At 38.4% G+C, this 17518-nt stretch overlaps 1 protein-coding gene across 4 annotated transcripts; it reads left to right on the top strand.

Annotated features, from left to right (window-relative positions):
• Positions 1-6792: 6792 nt before the first annotated feature.
• Positions 6793-16876, top strand: LOC124150942 (inhibitor of apoptosis protein-like). 4 transcript variants are annotated; one of them, XR_007220163.1, is made up of 4 exons: positions 6831-6925; positions 12671-14076; positions 15245-15632; positions 15706-16876. XR_007220163.1 is itself a non-coding variant. In XM_046523152.2 (4 exons), the coding sequence occupies exons 3-4, from the start codon at positions 13121-13123 to the stop codon at positions 15567-15569; spliced, it is 1281 nt and encodes a 426-aa protein (XP_046379108.2). In that variant the 5' UTR covers positions 6831-6925; positions 12671-13003; positions 13059-13120; the 3' UTR covers positions 15570-16876. The 4 variants fall into 4 exon arrangements, 3 of the variants coding, with proteins under 3 accessions (XP_046379107.2, XP_046379108.2, XP_046379109.2); XM_046523152.2 differs by having other exon boundaries at positions 12671-13003; positions 13059-14076; positions 15245-16876; XM_046523153.2 differs by having other exon boundaries at positions 15245-15596; positions 15633-16876.
• Positions 16877-17518: the final 642 nt, after the last annotated feature.

Genomic DNA, 17518 nt, shown 5'->3' with positions numbered 1-17518 from the left:
GTGAGCTTATTCTGACCAACAGGTGACACCCGTCAAGACAGGATCTTACATCTAAAAACAGTAATAACAACACCAGTTATAACAAGACCTTACCTCTCAAAGCAGTTATAATATTACCTCACCTCTCAAAACAGTCACAACACCTTATCTATCAAAACAGTTATAACAAGATCTAAATCTTCAAGAACAGTAATAACAAGATCCTACCTTTTAAATCAGTTATAACAAGACCTTACCTCTCAAAACAGTAATAACAAGATCCCACCTTTTAAATCAGTTATAACAAGACCTTACCTCTCAAAACAGTAATAACAAGATCCCACCTTTTAAATCAGTTATAACAAGACCTTACCTCTCAAAACAGTAATAACAACACCTTATCTATCAAACTAGTAATAACAAGATCTTTATATTCAAGAAGATGAACAAGATACCACCTTTCAAATCAGTTATAACAAGATCTTACCTCTCAAAACAGTAATAACAAGATCCCACCTTTTAAATCAGTTATAACAAGACCTTACCTCTCAAAACAGTAATAACAAGATCCCACCTTTTAAATCAGTTATAACAAGACCTTACCTCTCAAAACAGTAATAACAAGATCCCACCTTTTAAATCAGTTATAACAAGACCTTACCTCTCAAAACAGTAATAACAACACATTATCTATCAAACTAGTAATAACAAGATCTTTATATTCAAGAAGATGAACAAGATACCACCTTTCAAATCAGTTATAACAAGATCTTACCTCTCAAAACAGTAATAACAAGATCCCACCTTTTAAATCAGTTATAACAAGACCTTACCTCTCAAAACAGTAATAACAACACCTAATCTATCAAACTAGTAATAACAAGATCTTTATATTCAAGAAGATGAACAAGATCCCACCTTTCAAATAAGTTATAACAAGATCTTACATCTCAAAACAGTAATAACAAGATCCCACCTTTTAAATCAGTTATAACAAGACCTTACCTCTCAAAACATTAATAACAAGATCCCACCTTTTAAATCAGTTATAACAAGACCTTACCTCTCAAAACAGTAATAACAAGATCCCACCTTTTAAATCAGTTATAACAAGACCTTACCTCTCAAAACAGTAATAACAACACATTATCTATCAAACTAGTAATAACAAGATCTTTATATTCAAGAAGATGAACAAGATACCACCTTTCAAATCAGTTATAACAAGACCTTACCTCTCAAAACAGTAATAACAAGATCCCACCTTTTAAATCAGTTATAACAAGACCTTACCTCTCAAAACAGTAATGACAAGATCCCACCTTTTAAATCAGTTATAACAAGACCTTACCTCTCAAAACAGTAATAACAAGATCCCACCTTTTAAATCAGTTATAACAAGACCTTACCTCTCAAAACAGTAATAACAAGATCCCACCTTTTAAATCAGTTATAACAAGACCTTACCTCTCAAAACATTAATAACAACACCTTATCTATCAAACTAGTAATAACAAGATCTTTATATTCAAGAAGATGAACAAGATACCACCTTTCAAATCAGTTATAACAAGATCCCACCTTTTAAATCAGTTATAACAAGACCTTACCTCTCAAAACAGTAATAACAAGATCCCACCTTTTAAATCAGTTATAACAAGACCTTACCTCTCAAAACAGTAATAACAAGATCCCACCTTTTAAATCAGTTATAACAAGACCTTACCTCTCAAAACAGTAATAACAAGATCCCACCTTTTAAATCAGTTATAACAAGACCTTACCTCTCAAAACAGTAATAACAACACCTTATCTATCAAACTAGTAATAACAAGATCTTTATATTCAAGAAGATGAACAAGATACCACCTTTCAAATCAGTTATAACAAGATCTTACCTCTCAAAACAGTAATAACAAGATCCCACCTTTTAAATCAGTTATAACAAGACCTTACCTCTCAAAACATTAATAACAAGATCCCACCTTTTAAATCAGTTATAACAAGACCTTACCTCTCAAAACAGTAATAACAAGAACCCACCTTTTAAATCAGTTATAACAAGACCTTACCTCTCAAAACAGTAATAACAACACATTATCTATCAAACTAGTAATAACAAGATCTTTATATTCAAGAAGATGAACAAGATACCACCTTTCAAATCAGTTATAACAAGATCTTACATCTCAAAACAGTAATAACAAGATCCCACCTTTTAAATCAGTTATAACAAGACCTTACCTCTCAAAACATTAATAACAAGATCCCACCTTTTAAATCAGTTATAACAAGACCTTACCTCTCAAAACAGTAATGACAAGATCCCACCTTTTAAATCAGTTATAACAAGACCTTACCTCTCAAAACAGTAATAACAAGATCCCACCTTTTAAATCAGTTATAACAAGACCTTACCTCTCAAAACAGTAATAACAACACATTATCTATCAAACTAGTAATAACAAGATCTTTATATTCAAGAAGATGAACAAGATACCACCTTTCAAATCAGTTATAACAAGATCTTACCTCTCAAAACAGTAATAACAAGATCCCACCTTTTAAATCAGTTATAACAAGACCTTACCTCTCAAAACATTAATAACAAGATCCCACCTTTTAAATCAGTTATAACAAGACCTTACCTCTCAAAACAGTAATAACAAGATCCCACCTTTTAAATCAGTTATAACAAGACCTTACCTCTCAAAACAGTAATAACAAGATCCCACCTTTTAAATCAGTTATAACAAGACCTTACCTCTCAAAACATTAATAACAACACCTTATCTATCAAACTAGTAATAACAAGATCTTTATATTCAAGAAGATGAACAAGATACCACCTTTCAAATCAGTTATAACAAGATCTTACCTCTCAAAACAGTAATAACAAGATCCCACCTTTTAAATCAGTTATAACAAGACCTTACCTCTCAAAACATTAATAACAAGATCCCACCTTTTAAATCAGTTATAACAAGACCTCAGGCTCGCTGACTTGTTTGATGCATGTCGTCGATCCCAATTGCGCGGATCGATGCTCATGATATTAATCACTGGATTGTCTGGTCCAGACTCGATTACTTACAGACCGCCGCCATATAGCTGGAATATTGCTGAGTGCGGCGTTACACAACAAACCAACCAACCAACCAACCAATCTTGGACAATTATAACGAGACCTTTACTGAAACATTCATGATAACAACTGCCAAAACAGGTCGAAGACTAATGTTTCTGTTAATGATAAATCTTATCTTAAAACTAAACAAAGCCTATTGGTTTTCTTACTGGACAAAATTATGTTTGTTTGTTGTTTAACGCCGCACTCAGCAATATTCCAGCTATATGATGGCCCTCTGTATATAATCGAGTCTGGACCAGACAATCCAGTGATTGACATCTTGAGCATCGATCTACGCAATTTGAATCGATGACATGTATCAACCAAGTCAGGAGCCTGACCCCCCGATCCCGTTAGTCGCCTCTTACGACAAGCATAGTCGCATGGGTTGCTGAAAACCTATTCTAACCCGAATCTTCACGGGTCGACTAAATTATGTAACATTCTCAATGAACATTCTCAACATACAATAGGGTTCATTTATTATCTAAGTCTGTTGTTACAGAACAATCTGGTACATAACTAATATATGATGACATGAAGTGATTAAAATTGGAAATGAAAGATTAATGGAAAACTATCACCCTTTCCGTTTTTGTTTTATGTTTCTTTTCTGGTTTTTATCTGCCACCTTATTGGATAACTGATATGAACGGGTAGAAAATACACTGCACCATACAGCACATTTAATCGTACTATCATACAAGGCACTCTTACTAGATCAGCTTAACATTGCACCCGACAGTGAAACGGGTACATAACAGACTCTACTGGACTCAGGTGGGGGGCACGGGTGGCCAAGTCGTCTAAGGCGCCGCAATTCGCTGTGCAGGGTTGCGTCCCTTGGGCACTCCAGAAACCTATGATTGTCGGTTCGAATCCCGGTTCGCCCCGATTATGTTTCTAGGTTTGTCAGCACCATACCCGTGCTCGTGTGTTTTACAGAAGTGGTAAACATCTGAGATCTGTACACTTCGGGCTTTCCTCCCACATTAAGCTGACACGCCGTGATATAACTGGAATACCGTTAAGAGCGGCGTTAAACCCATCTCACTCACTTATACAGAACGTATGATTACATCAGCTTAACGCTCCACCATGTACAACCTGTTCATGACACTCTTATGCACCTCATACTTTGATACTAGATCAGCTCTACACTGCACCCGACAGAGCAACATTTACATAACACAGTTTATTACACTTCCATACACATTATGCTTTACCTAACAGTAGGAAATATTCACTGCGGAAACAGCTATAACTCAGCAACACCACATCATACAGATGTCGATTGACCTGCAGACGAGCATCTGTGCATGGTTACCGTATTCGACGTAATAAGCGCCCAGGGCGCTCTCACAATTAGAAATAGGGGGTTCTTATGAGAATATTATTTTGGTGAAAAAAAACCAGAGTTGAAAGATAAATTTCGTGGTTTATGCTGACAGTCTGAACTGTTTATATACCACAGATACATTTTTCCAGAATTTAATTGCCCATATTTAAGGATGCATATAACACACGAGTGCGTTTTATACACAAATAAATAAGTCCTGTGTACATTGATAAATCGGAAGGGGTGCTAATTGGGATTGTTCACTTGCCAATATATTAGCAAATATCGCTGTGGGCGCTTATTAGAGCGGTGCGCTTATTACGTCGAATACGGTATATTGATTAGCACCGGGGCTGCCCGACAGCCAAAAATAGCCTAGCGGGCTTTCCCGTTTCTGCATGGCCACATGGCAACCTTGATTGTAGGTCATACAAACACACCTGGACAATGCAGGTACAGACCGGTTGTCTGAGGTCGTGGAAACTTGATGCATTAAGTAAGCTTAAGAGCAGATTGCGTGATTGTTAGAGCAACGTGGCATTTTCATGTTAAGTATGCGTTTTGACGAATATACATGTAGCTGCGGTCATATATCTTACATGCATGTTTATGGCAAAGTAAAATGAAACAGCTTTTCTCGAAAGCTTTGTTATCTAAGTTATATTGACAGTTAGCAGACAAAAGAATTTATAATGTATCCATACATATGCATGAGACTTTATCACATTGCACTTGCAGTTTTCCCTTGCAATTGTTCTACGAAAAAAAAACTTGTGGAAACATTAAATTGTAAAAAAAAATATGAAAATGTAAATAAAATTGTCGAGGATATGAAGATTGCGTGTCTCAGCGTATCTCAAAAGTGAAGAGAAAGAGAGCTAAACCCTCGAATGGGGATCATTTACGTGGAAGTGTTACCTAGTTCCACCTGTTTGATTGTCTCTCAATAGACTACATGCGCATCCAGATAGCTGTTTGGTGCCATTGCTCTCGCAGGAACAAAAGAAATGTACCAGGTACATTTCTGTATACACAAATACACCCCGGATACCTTTCTAAATACACAGGTGTACCAAAGCTTGGCAAAAGAATTACAGCACTGTCGATGTTTATTCAAAATTGTATCTTATCCCTTAGCATCCTGACACCGGTGCCGGTAATACTGCGACGCTAGGATATTTCTGACTTTGGTAAGAGTGCATGTATATGTACAGAAAGACTGAAGTAGACTTTATTATGAACTATTTTGAGTACATCTTAAAGCTGACCCGTCATGTGCGTGAGGAAATTCTTGCGAAAACAGTTCTTCACATTTATTCCAGATTTTGTCGATCGTAGAGAAGTAATTACTTCACCGTTATGGCATGTCTGGTGTGCTCTCAAAGGAAAATGAGCTGATATTTACAGTTGCACATCACAAGATAAGACTAAACGTTTTGCAATATGCTTTATTGTGTTTTGACTATAAATAATTACATGTATATTTTTTTATTGCAGAAAGACATCAACATGCCCCGCTTGGGTAGTTCATGATTTAAAACTGTTTTGTTCATCATGGCGTTTCAAAGTGTAATGTCTGTCCAGAAACGAGAAGTGAACGAGTTAAATGCATTCACTAAAAAAAAATATGTAAATTTCAAAGCTTTGGCATTCGAGAACTTGTCAAATGAATAGTCGGGAACCGAAAATATAAAAATGTCCAAATTTTACAACAAAAACCTGCTGAGTGAGCAGAAAGGAGGGAATACCCCGAAGTCTATTAATAGATTATCCGGGGGGGGGGAGGGGGGGGGGGGGGGGGGGGGAGTGGGTTGGAGGTTGGGGGTTTTCATTATAAGGCCTGCTCGGCGAGTCAGTCATGAAATAGACCGAGTACAGTGAATGGGGCCAGCCTTCCATGTCAATTTATTGCCTCCTGGCAATGCAACCATGTCATATATACACATGATCAAAGTGTGTATGATCAAAGTGTACATGATCAAAGAGTGTTTGAACATATGTATGTTAGTAATCGCAAGTCTGTATCATATACAACAGTGATTAACAACATAAAGTTCACTGCATAACGGGAAGATGTTGCAAATTCACTATGCGACAACGAAACAAAATTTGCATTATCAGCAATATTTTACGATAAGAAGATATATGCATTCTCTGTGTCGGAAGTCATGACTAAAAAAACTTCCTGAGTCTTATAATCTTGTATCATATTGCATATTATGTTTACATTACAATGTTTATGAAATGATAATCTGATCACAGCGTTGTTAATTCTGGGAGAAGTCTGTTGTATGGGAACTTCCACCTATGGAAAGCCCAGCTGGGGCTCCCAGTAGATTCCCCTCGGGGAAAACCCAGCCTTATTTCACCGTGGTCGGCCTTGTACGCCGCGTTAAACGAGACATGGATTTACGACAGGAGCAGCACACAGGGTGAGCCTCTCCATTATTTGTATCATCTCTACAAGTTTTAGTGGGGTATGCGCACACAACGTAGATTTTCTACCTGTACAGTTTGCAGTGCTATCTGTTGTGTTTGTAGTCTGATTCGCGGTTTGTGTTTGCAGGCGATACTATATGACATGATTATAATGTTAATACCTATGGAAAAGAACTCAGAGAACAGCAGCATTAGTGAGAAAGTAGTAAGTTCTGCATGTGTTCCTAGGAAATGAAAACTGTTTGGCAATGTGACACAGCGGATGCTGGTATTTCCCTCATCCACTGCTTAGGTATGATTGTTTCTGTTGGCACTACAGCTGCATGTCTGTATTAGCGGGGTTTTAATTTATATCAAATTCATTCATGTAATTCCCCAACACACGCGCATACAGGACACACACACGCACGCACGCACGCACGCACGCACGCACGCACGCACGCACACACACACACACACACACACACGCACACACGCACACACACACACACACACACACACACACACACACACACACACACACACACATATACAATCCTCCCTCCAACACGCCACCAATGTTGACGCTGTCAATACACTTTTGTTGTCAAGTCCTAAACCATCGCGACATTGTCCAGGCTGTATGAAGCAGCAACATACTGGTCAAACTATGTATGTTTCCCTGGAGCAACATGAAGCAGTAGTATACTGGTCAAACTATGTATGTTTTCCTGGAGCAACATGAAGCAGTAGTATACTGGTCAAACTATGTATGTTTGTCTGGAGCAGTATGAAGCAGTAGTATACTGGTCAAACTATGTATGTTTCCCTGGAGCAACATGAAGCAGTAGTATACTGGTCAAACTATGTATGTTTGTCTGGAGCTGTATGAAGCAGTAGTATACTGGTAAAACTATGTATGTTTGTCTGGAGCTGTATGAAGCAGTAGGATACTGGTCAAACTATGTATGTTTGTCTGGAGCTGTATGAAGCAGTAGCATACTGGTAAAACTATGTATGTTTGTCTGGAGCAGAATGAAGCAGTAGTATACTGGTAAAACTAAGTATGTTTGCCTGGAGCAACATGAAGCAGTAGTATACTGGTAAAACTATGTATGTTTGTCTGGAGCAGTATGAAGCAGCAGCATACTGGTAAAACTAGGTATGTTTGTCTGGAGGAGTATGAAGCAGTAGTATACTGGTAAAACTATGTATGTTTGTCTTGAGCAGTATGAAGCAGCAGTATACTGGTCAAACTATGTATGTTTGTCTGGAGCAGAATGAAGCAGTAGCATACTGGTAAAACTATGTATGTTTGTCTGGAGCTGAATGAAGCAGCAGCATACTGGTAAAACTATGTATGTTTGTCTGGAGCTGTATGAAGCAGCAGCATACTGGAAAAAGTAGACGTGTTTGTCTGGAGCAGTATGAAGCAGCAGCATACTGGTAAAACTATGTATGTTTGTCTGGAGCAGTATGAAGCAGCAGCATGCTGGTAAAACTATGTATGTTTGTCTGGAGCAGAATGAAGCAGTAGCATACTGGTAAAACTATGTATGTTTGTCTGGAGCAGTATGAAGCAGTAGTATACTGGTCAAACTATGTATGTTTAACTGGAGCTGAATGAAGCAGCAGCATACTGGTAAAACTATGTATGTTTGTCTGGAGCTGTATGAAGCAGCAGCATACTGGAAAAAGTAGACGTGTTTGTCTGGAGCAGTATGAAGCAGCAGCATACTGGTCAAACTATGTATGTTTGTCTGGAGCAGTATGAAGCAGCAGCATACTGTTAAAACTATGTATGTTTGTCTGGAGCAGAATGAAGCAGTAGCATATTGGTAAAACTATGTATGTTTGTCTGGAGCAGTATGAAGCAGCAGCATACTGTTAAAACTATGTATGTTTGTCTGGAGCAGTATGAAGCAGTAGTATACTGGTAAAACTATGTATGTTTGTCTGGAGCTGTATGAAGCAGCAGCATACTGGAAAAAGTAGACGTGTTTGTCTCGAGCAGTATGAAGCAGCAGCATACTGGTAAAACTATGTATGTTTGTCTCGAGCAGTATGAAGCAGCAGCATACTGGTAAAACTATGTATGTTTGTCTGGAGCTGTATGAAGCAGCAGCATACTGGTAAAACTAGGCGTGTTTGTCTGGAGCAGTATGAAGCAGTAGTATACTGGTAAAACTATGTATGTTTGTCTGGAGCTATATGAAGCAGTAGCATACTGGTAAAACTATGTATGTTTGCCTAGAGCAGAATGAAGCAGTAGCATACTGGTAAAACTATGTATGTTTGTCTGGAGCAGTATGAAGCAGTAGCATACTGGTTAAACTATGTATGTTTGTTTGGAGCAGTATGAAGCAGCAGCATACTGGTTAATCTATGTATGTTTGTCTGGAGCTGTATGAAGCAGTAGCATACTGGTAAAACTATGTATGTTTGTCTGGAGCTGTATGAAGCAGCAGCATACTGGTAAAACTATGTATGTTTGTCTGGAGCAGTATGAAGCAGTAGCATACTGGTAAAACTAGGCGTGTTTGTCTGGAGGAGTATGAAGCAGTAGTATTCTGATAAAACTATGTATGTTTGCCTGGAGCAACATGAAGCAGTAGTATACTGGCAAAACTTTATATGTTTGTCTGGAGCAGTATGAAGCAATAGCATACTGGTAAAACTATGTATGTTTGTCTGGAGCAACATGAAGCAGTAGTACACTGGCAAAACTTTATATGTTTGTCTGGAGCAGTATGAAGCAGCACTATCCTAGTAAAACTCGGCTTGATTGTCTGGAGCAGAATGAAGTAGAAGTGTCCTGATATTACTATGTATGTTTGTCTGGAGCAGTATGAAGTAGTTGTGTCCGGATAAAACTATGTATGTTTGTCTGGAGGAGTATGGAGCCGTAGCATACTGGTAAATCTAGGTATGTTTGTCTGGAGCAGAATGAAGTAGTTGTGTCCTGATAAAACTATGCACGTTTGTCTGGAGGAGTATGAAGCAGTATCATTCTGTAAATACATGTACATGTATGTGCATGCGTGTCGACGGCAATATGAAGAGGTAGTAAACTTTTAAACTATGCCTACTTGTCTGAAGGAGTAGTGCACTATGAAAGATGGTCATTGCATATAAATCTTTTTGTGACACCGACAGAAAATATTTTCATATATTACACCCTCGTCCTTCAAAAATAGAGGGGAGGCTTGCTTATTTCAGTTCATATTATGGCTGCAGTATATGTTTTAACTTAACCCATTACTCCAGTACAGTGGGCGTCATGACTATTTAAGCAACAGCGCATCATGACCTGTGACCAACTCTTATAAAATCTGCCATTGCCATTGCAAGTGGGTCATCAACAAACCGTTACAGGCGTTCATACATACATGGTGCTCTTATCATTTGAATTTACAAACTTATTTCACCTGATAGCAATATGCATACAACCTTTAATTAATTAAATCTTAATTAGACACCAAACCTGTTCCACGTTATCAGAAATCCTGAAAGTGTAGCTACTTTAGATCAACTTAGTTCTTAATACTTATTTCGATGAAATAACTTTGTCTTGTTATTCCTACTAGCTAGCAATCAATTTATGCTTGGTTTAATGCACGATGGTGTTTAATTTGGCTACATGAAGCCCTCATGGGCTGCAAATAAACATAAAAATGTGTCGACTTTAAATCAAACAATTCAAAAAGATGAATTCGGGTGTGACTCTTTGCGTATTAATACCGACACCAGCAAGCCTGATCTTTCTTAAGGGGTTGTTTCTTGTGAACGCGACATGGAACAAATATAATCCGTATTGTCCTTATTATTAGTAAGCAGTTATCAAAACATCTCTACGATTACACTTACCTTTGTTTTTGAGCAAATGTTCATATAAATATGTAGAAAGATGTATTGATTAAGACCTCCAACTCGTAGTTGCGTTTCACCATATACTTCTCTACTTTTGATAGGGGAATAATTTTTATCCTCCCATGAAACACAAAAAAGATTCTCATAATATGTCAGTTGCATATTTAAATATATTTGTCAAAACTGATTATCTCTTTAATAAGGTTGAGTTCCCCATATCAATCAAAAGGAGGTATTAACTGTGAAAGCGGATTCATTCAACGAATTTAAAAGTTATGAGGAGGTTGGGATGTATTTATTAAGCTACAAATACATGCAAATATATATATATATAAATTATATAAATATATTTCATTGCACACATATATGTAATAAAATAATAAAGTTCAAACTGAATAAAAAAGATGTTGGACTACCGTGGACTTTATTATTTTATTATATATTACATGTACACCGAGTGAACATTTGCCTCATTTTTGTGTATGTAACTAGGTGTACATGTAATATATAATAAAATAAAATAATAAAGTCCATATATATATATTGTTTAGATTTCCTTTGAATATACGTCATGCTATCACAAGTTCACAGTCATATATTGTATTATATTATGTTGACACACAAAATTATGTATATGTACACACACATTTACATATATACACTCATTCACTGTTACGTTGTTTTAATATTCCAGGGTAAAAGACTGCGATAAGGTCATTGTAACCCGGCTGTATGTTGTGGCGAGGGTTGTATTTGCGTTTGGTTTAATACAACTAATGGTGATGTTTTTATTGATTACCAAATTAACATTAGTTACACGAATACAGACCCAGTATATTGTCTGTTATTAAACATAGATTGACATATACTACATATATTTATACCAACAACTCTGAGTGAAAATCTTTGAGCTAATTCGTCAGTACTTTTTCTTGTATTTGTATTGGTTTACTGGGATCAGTGGTTTACTGTGATTTGTGTTTACTGCGATCAGTGGTTTACTGTGATTTGTGTTTACTGCGATCAGTGGTTTACTGTGATTTGTGTTTACTGCTATCAGTGATGGAAATAGGAGTCTCATTTCCACATATTCGTTTTAATGTCATGATTTGTTTAGATTTCCTTTTAATATGCGTCATGCTATAACATGTTCACAGTCATATATTGTATTATATTATGTTGATACTTAATATGATATATATTTGCTTTCTAAATTAATATGTATTTTTCAGCACGTTTCAACAATTAATGCAAATTACTTTCATAACTTACAAGGGTAGCTTAACATAGCAACCTTCAGGAGTGTTAGTATTAGGAAGTGTATGTTCAAGTACAGAATAATTGCTATGCAAAGTACAGGGTTCAATAAATATTAACATTTTGTGTGACCTGATGTAAAACGGCAAACCGATGATGAGAGAGTTCCCTGTTTAACAAAATATATTTTGTGTGTATGTGTGTGTGTGTGTGTGTGTGTGTGTATCATGTGTGTGTGTGTATTATGTGTATTATGTGTGTGTGTGTGAGTGTGAGAGAGAGAGAGAGAGAGAGAGAGAGAGAGAGAGAGAGAGAGAGAGAGAGAGAGAGTGTGTGTGTGTGTACGTGTATAAAATATATCTGTTCGCTGGTATCCTGTTCATCTTTCAAAGCAACTTTGACAAAAAATAACACCACGCTGTAAATTCTACAACACGTTTCACTGGATCACTGGTATTCTCAGGGAGGTCTGACTTTACAGTTAATATATATGCTGTGTTCTTATATAATATTAGAGGATATTTATGCAACCACGGTATTAGAATTATTTTTCATACTTCTTGATTAAATGTGTCCGTTAGACAATGATATATTATCGGATTGTTTATGGATCCTTTTTAGGGAAAATGTATCAATTAATGTGCACGTATATAAATAATTCAATTATTTTATTTCAGCCATTGAATTACAACGAACCAAGTAAAAAACATTTGAATCGCTAACCCCACATATTGTGAACGGGGGATATCGGAAGGGGAATTGCCGTGACTGTTGTCAGTTCGAGGAAAACTGGCAGGGGAATTGCCGGAAATATCGGCAGTACCGGGAATTCATTCAAGGGAATTTACCGGGTATATGTCCAGGGTAAAGGCAACTGATAGTGCGTTGTACTCGTGGCTGTCCAACAGGGGAAATTTATCGTGAGCTGGATATAACGAGCGGAACGTTGACTGATGCTGTCATTTCATGTACAGCACTCAACACATCTTCAACTTAGCCCCATCCGGAGGCGGATATATCTGATGTATCCGAGTCTCACTGATTGAACTCATAAGTTATTGGATACGAACAACGCGTTATAAATTAGTTGCTACAAATCAGGGGGGCGTGTGCTGAATACATCGACTATGTTGTATGTGTGTGAGATGACAAGTAAATACAGAGACTCTTCTCGAGACGTTCCGGACAGCGAGGGTGGTAGGCTGACAGTTCAAGGTCATTCAAGTTGGAGCGAGACGGCGCGTGATCAGGTGGGGCTGAACTCGGAACTCGCTATGGTTGAGGGGATGAGAGATGAGGCGAGACGACTTATGACGTTTACCAATTGGCCCTCCTCGTTCCAGGATCCGGCCAAATTGGCAGAAGTCGGACTCTTTTACACTGGACGTTTGGACCGAGTCCAATGCGCCTTCTGTCTGGGGGTGTTGAAGGAATGGCAACTGGGGGATGTCCCGCTGACCGAACATCAGAGACACTTTCCGCATTGCAGATTTCTCCAGGGGGACGATGTGGGCAATATTCCAGCCAGGCGATGTGCCGCCCCACAGATGCTCGGGGGTTCAGTACTGAGACCAGCAGTACTGGAGGTGCCAGGCTGGAACAAGGGATGTGACACTTCCATGAATGAAAATATGTACATCATTCCATCGTGTGTCCCGCCACCTTCAGACTACATCAACAGATTAAGACCTTCTGATAAGGAAGCAAAGCCCATACCTTCTTCTACAACTCAAGTGAAACGTAATTGTTCGGATGAGGAGACTGGGGCACCGTCTGTGTCCACTGCGGTAAGGACTTTAGACTACACATCTGAAGCAAGTCGTCTAGCGTCGTTCAGACACTGGCCTACGGACTCTCCGATTTCACCAGTGGATCTGGCAAGAGCAGGTTTCTTCCATGCCCCAACCGCGGGTAAGCCTGACCGGGTGAAATGTGGGTACTGCCAGGGTAAGCTGTATGCATGGAGCTGGGGAGAGGAACCGGAGATGGAGCATAGGCAGTGCTTTCCCACGTGTCCCTTTCTGGGGATGAATGGAAGCGCGAGGAGGACGAACCAGGCATTGACAGCATCAAGCCCAGCAAGGTAAGGTTGGTTGGTTTGTTGTTTAACGCCGCATTCAGCAATATTCCAGCTATATGACGGCGGTCTGTAAATAATCGAGTCTGGACCAGACAATCCTGTGATTAATATCGTGAGCATCGAACCACGCAATTGGGATCGATGACATACATCAACCAAGTCAGCGAGCCTGATCACCCGATCCGGTTAGTCGCCTCTTACGATAAGCATAGTCACCTTTTACGGTAAGCATGGGTTGCTGAAGACCTATTTTACCCCGGGTCATCATCGTAAGGTGTATATGTTACAGTAAATACGTAAAATGACTGAAACTTTTAGGCAATTTATAAACTGTCTGATTTACTTTTGTATTTTACATAACACCTAAATAATCCAGTCATTTTACAAATTGACAGAAACATCTGTCCATTTATTTGATAGATTTATTGAAAATAAGGAATTGTAAACAGTTTGATGTTGAACTGCATCACCTAGTGACTGAAAACGATTAAAAGAAAACGAAAGTCAGTCAACGTTTATATTTTTATAACTTTATTGACATAACATAACATGTTAATGACAAAACAATGTCAGAATCGTGTACGGAGTTCTTGACAAGAATATGTGTTACCTAGAGCACGGACCTATATAACCATACATACAAGTATGCCTAGTATACAAGTATGACTGTGGTTTATTAATAAATACCAACGTTACAAATATGTTAATAACACCTGTAAGAAGATATGCAATTCAGTGAAATATATCTTAATATTCATGTTGTAAGTTGTAGTGAGTGAGTGAGTATGGTTTTACGCCGCTTTTAGCAATATTCCAGCAATATCACGGCGGGGGACACCAGAAATGGGCGTTCACACATTGTACCCATGTCGGGAATCGAACCCGGGTCTTCGGCGTGACGAGCGAACGCTTTAACCACTAGGCTACCCGACCGCCCCTGTAAGTTGTATGTACGTGCCTTTAAAAAAGATTCAACAATATGGATCCCTGGCCATATGTTGAAAACACAAAGGATTCATTTCTATCAGAATGTTGGTCATGGCACTTGCGCTATCAGTGAAACCCTTCACACTGTACTACGACTCGGAGAAGTCAGTGTGAGAAGATTTCACTTCTAGGAACATGTTGATTATCTTCCCAGTTATCAATCCGAATCTTGTTTCGGTTTCAGTTTCTTTGAAGGCAACAGACCCACGTCAGTTCCAGCTAGACTCAACCTCTCTTCCAAGAAATCCCTGAACACGACAACACGTGACATGGTTACAACCAATCAAGCTGGATTTTGTGGATGCATGCGCGCCAGGGGAGATGCTGTGTTCAAACAGGACATGGACGACCCCGAGGTGTTTATGCTGAGCGACACTGTAACACGGGTGCTGGAGATGGGGTTTGCCAGAGAGACGATAGAGAGGCTTGTTAGGAACAGGAGGAAGAGCTGTGTGGACCTGGCTTCGGTGGAGAGGCTCGTGGAGGCTGTGTTGAACTACGATGTTTAGAGTGTCGCTCGTTGGGTCATTTGAGAGGCACAATCTGGAAGATAAACTGGGGTCATTTAAGAGGCAAAATCTGGAAGATAAACTGGAGTCATTTGAGAGGCAAAATCTGGAAGATAAACTGGGGTCATTTTGAGAGGCAAAATCTGGAAGATAAACTGGGGTCCTATTATATATTTAGTTATCTTGGTATATTTTTTTACATTAATCATATCCCATGTATACATTATCTGTCTCTTTATAATTCAACTTAGACGTCTTTTACTCCATGAAGAGGCATGAGTAGTCTGTCCTACATACCCTGAAACAAATATATCCAATAGAGTCCATGCAGGTCTATAAAGTTTGGTTAGTCCAGATTACTGCAGTATTTGAAAATGAGGAAAGTCTCTTGGCTCCTTTTTATTATATTTTATAACTATAATTTAGCAACTGTTTTTTTTTGTAAATTATGTTCATTTCAGAGACTAGATGTTAGTCTGAAACAAGAAATGTTATCTCTAAAATACTATGTCTTCAACTATGGTCCAGTTACATCCAGAGATATGCTTCAATGAAATACGATGTGTCTTCTTAATCCGAAGACCCAAGTATAATCCGATATATGTCCCACATCCAGAGATGTGCTCAAATGAGATACAGTGAGACTCGAAGACCCCAGCATCATAATTATATATCCGATATATGTCGACTTATCCCTAGTAGGGCAACTAAATAAGACTGAGGCTGATGTAAATATTCTACCGTGGCATGAAGTCATATCGACGATATCGAGATAGTGTAGTTAGAATAAACCAGAATTTACTGTACACAATAATGAGAGAGTGAGTTGTTTTTTACGGCGCTTTGACCAGTACATTAGTTTCAACAGGCAAGGTGTAAATTGGTCAAGTTGCCCCAACACTTGTTAACTTTCAAAAGCCCGATGCGATGCCGGTCTTGGACGTTCACAGCTTTGGTGAAACCAGTAAGGGTATGGCGCTCACAAACCAAGGAATAAATCTGGAATTTGAACCCACAATAATATGTCCAACCTATACATACTTTCATGACAAGAGAGTAGTACATTTTTGTATTATTTTTGTGAACACAAGGGGTGCAATTTGTGGCTCTTGATTCATTTACCAGTATTTAGTTTAATGAACAAGACCACTTACAACCAATACAGAGAAAAAAATCCATTTACCGATCTCTGCCCTAGGAGAATGACGAAATATCAAATATTTGTTTATCCAACTTGTAAAAGAAATAATCATGTAGATTTAACCTGTAGCTGGAGCACATTTCAAAAATAAATATTTATCTGATTTGCTACCTATGGTGTTATATTGCCCAAAGTGTAATGTTCTCGAGGTACTTGTCACTTACAAACTGAATACTTCTGTCCAGGCCATTCACCAGGATGCTCACCGTTTGTGTCGACCCTTGAATACAAATATGGAGTGCAGCTTACGTCTGTATATACAAGAGGCGCTGTACGTTGTATCCAGACTTACATTTCCGACTTCTTGGACAACTGTATACTAGCTATTGTTTAATACACCGTATTTGCCTCGTCCCTTACTGGGGATCCGTTGCAGAATACATGTCCCAAGTTCTAAATACTTTTATGAGCTAGTCGATAAAGGATAGAGTGGTAACTGAAGAACCTGCTTGATTCGGTGTCTTTGTAATCCGACAGCGAAACATTTACTCATGCCATCAACCACTGGCTTTCCTGGTCCTGGTCTCTGTGGTCTAGTAGTAGAGCAATCTCATTAAAATCAGATCTTAGTTCTCGCTACCACTAAACAAAGATGAGGATATCCCATAAGTAGTCACGTCAGAACGACCTTTCATCCGACCAATCAGAGCGTCGCTTACCACATCATGAAAGTGACAGTCGGAATGTGATTTCTAATCATGCAACCTCTAAAACTTTAACACGGGGTATTCCGAACGATAGTTACGGG

Source organism: Haliotis rufescens, unplaced genomic scaffold (assembly GCF_023055435.1).
Source record: "Haliotis rufescens isolate VD_foot unplaced genomic scaffold, xgHalRufe1.0.p SCAF_12, whole genome shotgun sequence".
In the NCBI taxonomy this organism is placed as follows: Eukaryota; Metazoa; Mollusca; class Gastropoda; order Lepetellida; family Haliotidae; genus Haliotis; species Haliotis rufescens.
Note: the sequence above shows the minus strand (reverse complement) of the source record. Positions and strands in the feature narration are given on the sequence as shown.